The following is a 6,438-nucleotide window of genomic DNA, read 5'->3' on the forward strand; positions in this document are numbered from 1 at the left end:
TTTCTTTCATCTCCATTTTATATGAAGCTTAAACATGTCTTAGTTTCTTTTGTTCGATTCATCTTCCTTTCCTTGCACTTTTGTTCGGCTGATTTCATTTGATTCTGTTTTAATCCAGTTCAGTAGCTTCTTTTCATAATTCTGTTCGGTTCATTTGCTTTCTTAAGAGTTTAAATCGGTGCCTTTGCCTTTTTACACAATTTGTTCGGTTCAATTGACAATAGATAGCTCCTCCATATGAGTTTGGTGTTTGGTGCAAGTCTTGGTGAGTTCTTGAAACATAGAACCTTGATCCAATTCTATTATAAGTGCCTAAACTATCTCCAACTCAAGTTGAGTCCATAGAATGTCAAAGAATCATCTCTTCTTTGCTAGTGGATTCATATCAACTAACCTCAATGAAGAACGTTAACTAAATTCAATCAGTCAAAAACCTCCACCATGCCAAAGCAATCATAGAGACCAAAGAAAAATGAAGTTTGGGTCACCAATGGAGGTATAAATAAGCTCGCCTCAGTCGCCACTAGAGAAAAATTGTGAGAAACATCATTTATGAAAGGATGAAATGGGGAAGAAGAAGCTCATACTAGGGTTTTAAAGAGATTTATGTCGGACCACTTATGATCCAATATAAAATTCAAAATTTACATTGGACTCTTAAGTCATTCAACGTAAATTATGAAGTTTACGTTGGATCCTATGTGATCTGATGTAAACAAGTTGATTTTATTTACAATATTTCCATCACATTTTTTTAACATCTGGACTAGGGAGTCTAACATGAAAAGTGTGATGTAATTAAATCTTTTTCCACTAATGATTGTAAAGGGTTTGCTAGTAATGTAATTCAAATACAATTTTTTTATGAGTCATGGGTCAAAGACAAACAAATAAAAAACACTTTTGAAAGCATAAATGATGTCTCAACATAAAGACATTTTGAGTCGATAACTTTGAGTCTATAAGTGGTAAATGATATGGTTCAGTCATAATAAATGATTGTATTAGATGTATATGGGTAAAATTCTTGAACCATAAAAATGAGACTTTCATGGTCTTTTGCAAATTTTTAAAAAACATTCATATAAATTTTGCTTAAGCGCCTACACAATTTCGATTGAGTACTTAACAAAGTGAACTCTATCCACTTACATATGCTTCAGTACGCATTAATATCCACTTAAGCATAAATATTAAAAGTGAAACACTTTAAATTTTGACCTTGTTGTGTGGCATCACTTAAATGTCTACTAAGCATCACTCTGAACAACTACTTTTGCATTGTGAATTCATTAGCTTGCATGCAATGGTAAGCGTGCATGGGAAAGCTTAAGTGAATTTACATAAATTGTTAAGTCTGGTGGGTGTCATTACTTAAACATTTATAAAATATTGCTTTAAGCGATTATTTTAGAATGTAAAATTTATCAACTTACATACTTTTGTTTAAGAACACAAATATTATCAATTCAGAAAAAAAATTAAAACTCTTACTTAAAACATCCTCCTCCCGTTAAGTGAGAGTGCTTAAACGAAGAAATGTGACACTTAAACTTGAACGCTCTTAGAGCATCATATATTTCAACTTAAACAATTCACCATTGAAGTAGAAAATACCTTGTTATCATTTTTGTAGGGGTGGCAAAGCGGGCCAGCCCGCCTCGCATTGGCCCGCCTCGCATTGGCCCGTCCCGCACTTGGCCCGCAAAAATGTGGGGCGGGTTGGCCCGCCCCGCAAAGTTATTGCGGATTAGAATTCTCGACCCGCCCCGCATAAGAGCTGTCCCGCGGGTTTGCGGGCCAGCTCGCGTTTCTTTTTTTTTTTTAAATTAAATATTTTTTTTTTACATTTTGTTCTTAAAAAATTGTCAAATTAAACCTATATATTTGTTACTATCAAATTCAATTTTTTTTTCTTCCTTTTCAAACATAGTCAAACATCAAAAAATTAAACATTAAGATAAATATCAAATATCACTATTCTTCCACTTCCAAAACATTAAACATACCTAATTCCAAAACATTAAACATAAACATTAATTAAAAAACATTAAACATAAACATTATTGACATTCTTCCATTTCAATAACATTGGATGTCGCCTTAGAAGAATTTTCATCCATTTTTTCATAATTATAATCTTCCCCATCATCTGCACACATTAAAACAATGACATTTTTTTTTCTTGCGGGTTAGCGGGCCAGCCCGCCCCGTCCCGTTGGCTGGCCCGCGCGGGCCGCGGGCTAATGCGGGTTAGCGGATTGAAAAGGTTAGCCCGCCCCACGTTTTTTACCTGCGGACCACGGGCCAGCCCGCATGGCCCGCCCCGCTTTGCCATCCCTATCATTTTGTGGTGGCCTTATTATGATGCCCATGGCTATTGTTACAAAAATTGTAATTAATTATATTTTATACATTTTTTTTGTGATATTTGTGATGTATAAGTTAGGAATGGATTGTTAGCGACACAAAAACTCATCAATAATTCACTTTTTCGTGATGAAGTTTTTAAAAATATTACCTTTATCATGAAATTCGTCATAAATATATAAATATATACTGATTTATGTTCATAAGAAATTTTAACTTGTTATTACAAAATTCATTATTGTTTGTGACGAATTATTTGTTATCACAAATATCACTTGAAAAAGAATATAATTATAGTAGTAATTAATTGATAAAAAATTAAATATATCATAAAGATAAAAAAATAATATATTATTATATAAAAATATTTATTTAAATACTAGTTACCTTCTTTTTTACACTCAGTATATTAAATTATTAAATTACACTTTCTTTTTTTATTATATATAAAAAATGAACGATAGACTTAAATAAGTTTTAAGTCTCCAAATATTATCTACTTTTGTTTTCATACATAATAATATTTTTTTCAAAGTAAGTATGTAATAAATTAGAAAGTTTTGGTTTAGATTCTTGAACAAAATATTGTTTGTATGTTATTTCTTTTAATTAATATCCAAAATATTTTTAAAATTCACTTTTATCCGCCAATTTGTTTTCATTGTAATAATCCATATGTTTTACGAAGAGAAAATTTATCTAAACTTAAATTATAATTATTTTCACAATTATTTGCGTCACAGGGAAAACCTACTGAGATAAAGAAATAAAATTTAAACATGACCATAGTTGATGGAAAGTAACAAGCAAGATTGAACAGCGGTTTCCTAATATATTTTAGTTTCTAAATTATGAATTATATAATAAAAGATATTATCACTATTATTAAAAAAGATACTTTAGTTAAAATTTATTTGAAAAAAATTTAATAATTTTAATAAATTTTACATTATATATAAAGATATAATAGAAGATTAAATAAAAATATTCTTAATAATATATATATATATATATATATATAATTTAAATATTCTTGATTATATATAGAATTTAACTTTATTTTTATAATTATAATAAAAATTTATACAATAAATTTTATAATTTTTTGGAAAATAATTGTATTTAAAAAAAATTATTTTAAAATTGTTAAATATTAAAAAAAATGTCTTTTAAATTAGATACGTATGAACATCGTAGTTGTATTAGTGTCGTATACGTGTTGGATACATTGTTTAAAAGGCTTTGACACATTGTTTAAAAGGCTTTGACACATTGTTTAAAAGGCGTGTTCAGCTTCATATAGAACCACTACTATTATCCAATTCTCAATGCTTTTCACGCTTGCTTTTATGAGCGTTCTCTGAAGTTGGTGTTTTCGTGTGTTCATCAAGACTTGTTGCCTTTTCTCTTTCTTTCTCCTTAGTCAATGGACTTAGATCAGTGGGCACAGGTATTACAAAACCTTCTTTTGTTTTCTCTTCACATATAATCATGAAACTTCTTCTGGGGATGTGATTTTTAAACATAATATGGAAAATATCATGTTTCCTATTTCATAAATGATCTTGATGTTGTAAACTATAACTGCAATTTTACTTTTCTCCTATAAGTATTCAGCTTGCAAGAGACTATGTTCAGTTCAGTTCAGCATCTGGAAATGAAATCACTGCACCTTTCCTTTTCTCCTTTTTTTTCTTTCCACCGTCTGATAAAGGAATAAAGGACCTGCAGAAAAGTTAACATATATTTGTTTGTATTGAAGAATCTATGTTTCCTTGCTCCTGCTCATTCTTTCCTTTTTTACCTTAAGATTTTGGACTCAAATAGTTATGGAATTTTCCTCTCTCTTTTGTTTTATTATTTTTACTTTCTGATATATTTCAGGGCATTGGAGGAGGTAAAGCTATGGAAGGTTCAAAGCCTCCAATTTTGGAGAAAAGGGCAAGGCCACAGAAAGATGAAGCTTTGAACTGCCCAAGGTGCAATTCAACAAATACTAAATTCTGCTATTACAACAACTATAGCCTCTCTCAACCAAGGTACTTTTGCAAGAGCTGTAGAAGGTATTGGACTGAGGGAGGATCTTTGAGAAATGTTCCAGTGGGAGGAGACTCAAGAAAGAGCAAGAGATCACCAACTTCTGCATCTTCATTTCCTGATCTCACAACACAACCCAATTTCCCTCACTCTCCTTCAAACCCTAAGATCCATCAAGCCCAAGATCTTAACTTAGCATATCCTCCAGTTGAGAACCACACCAGCATATCTAAATTCATTGAGGTTCCATACAACACTGAAGACAACACTCATCAGCACAACCTTCAAAATCTCACTTCTTCTTACTTTTCAGCAATGGAGCTTCTCAAGACTGAGATCACTTCATCAAAGGGCTTAACCTCTTTCATACCCATGTCAGTTTCAGATTCCAGAACAATGTATAACTCAACTGGGTTTCCTTTGCTGGACTTCAAACCTGGGCTCAGCTTCAGTTTAGAGGGGCTTGAAAATGGTTATCATGATGGTCTCCAAGGGATTCAAGAGGGTGAAGGGACAAGGATCTTGTTTCCTGTCGGGGATTTGAAGTCACAGCTGGTGACAAAGAGTGCTGAGTTTGGGCCAAATAGAAGTCAAGGGGATTCAACAGGGTATTGGAATCATGGTAGATATTAGAAAAGAAAAGAACAAGGATTTGCTCATTATTTTCTTTTATGTTCTTAATTTGATGAGCATTGTTTGAAGTGATAAGAACTTCTAACAAAATAGGGTACATGCCTTCAGTTTTAGTTCTTAAGTATCCATTTCACTTTTGATCTTTATTTGATTTTTGTTTTTATCTACTCTCTACTCTTTGATCTCAAGCACAGGAATGTGTAAGTATGTATGCATATTGTTTTGTTCGGTTCAAAGTGGTGAATCCGAATTGTTAAGAATAATTGATTTTTGTTTTTGAAGATTCTCCAACTTTATTAATAAAACTGAATGGAAGATGAATTTCCAACGTTCAAGTCACAATAAAAATATAATAATATTAAAATATAAATAAGTATAAAATAATCACTAGAAGAAAATCATGAAATATATAAATAGAAATAATTTTAGAGATAAAAAATAATTAGTTGTTATAGTGATTAAACTAGATACCATTTTAGAGACTAAATAAATTTTTGGTTTCTAAATTAGTTTGTATTATTGTTAAATGGTTTCTAAATTGTATCTAATTAGCAATCAAGATTTTTTGCTACCAAAATTAGAAACTAAATAATTGACACTTAAAACTTTGGTAGCTAATTAGATACCAATCTATAAACTATTTAACAATAATAAAAATTAATTTAGAAACTAAAAATTTTTTAGTTTCTAAGTTAGTCTCTAATTTAGTTACTATTGCATATAATTATTTTGATGTCTAAAAATTAATTTCTTTTTTATAATTTTTTTTATTCAATGTTGAAAGTAAAAACATAATAATATCTAAATAATAAGTATAAGAAAATAAATGAGTGAAAAATACTTACATTTATAAACTCAAAAAAGTGATGAATATATTAATAATTACTTCGATATTTCATGAACATATTCCGAGTTTTGTGACACAGATTCAGAATTTTATGTTCACATTAAAGTAATTATATTCATGATTAATATTAACTTGTCTAAATTTAGTAATAGTGAGAGTAGGAAACCTATGATAGTTAGTTTCCTTTGCTTTTCATAGGTTAAGTGATAATAACCCCTATTAAATGTTGTCTTTCCCATGTGACAAGAAGTATTGTTCTTGGGGTTTTAACCAGGATCTTCTCTCACTTTAATTCTAGCAGCAAGTTGTCGACAATAATGCTATTATTCCTTGGTTGTCATATATGTCGGCCTCCAACAGATATTCTTCAGTCAGAAATATAGTCAGCTGTCAGTTTTATTGGATTTCAACTAATGCTACTAATTCGCAGGTTAGTAACTAACTGCATACCATATATATATGCTAAAAGAACTTAATTTAGTAAAGAAATTTTTCCATGAATAATACACTTTTTAAAAACAATTCCCCAAAATGGACTACGGAGACTTTAA

General features: G+C 30.4%; 1 protein-coding gene across 1 annotated transcript; it reads left to right on the top strand.

The window, feature by feature from the left end:
* Positions 1-3,655: 3,655 nt before the first annotated feature.
* On the top strand, positions 3,656-5,321 carry LOC137813433 (dof zinc finger protein DOF2.5-like). Its single transcript, XM_068615679.1, has 2 exons — positions 3,656-3,820; positions 4,255-5,321. Exons 1-2 carry the CDS (start codon positions 3,797-3,799, stop codon positions 5,038-5,040), a joined length of 810 nt encoding a protein of 269 aa, XP_068471780.1. The 5' UTR covers positions 3,656-3,796; the 3' UTR covers positions 5,041-5,321.
* Positions 5,322-6,438: the final 1,117 nt, after the last annotated feature.

The sequence above is a fragment of the Phaseolus vulgaris genome, chromosome 1 (genome assembly GCF_000499845.2).
Source record: "Phaseolus vulgaris cultivar G19833 chromosome 1, P. vulgaris v2.0, whole genome shotgun sequence".
Classification (NCBI taxonomy): Eukaryota; Viridiplantae; Streptophyta; class Magnoliopsida; order Fabales; family Fabaceae; genus Phaseolus; species Phaseolus vulgaris.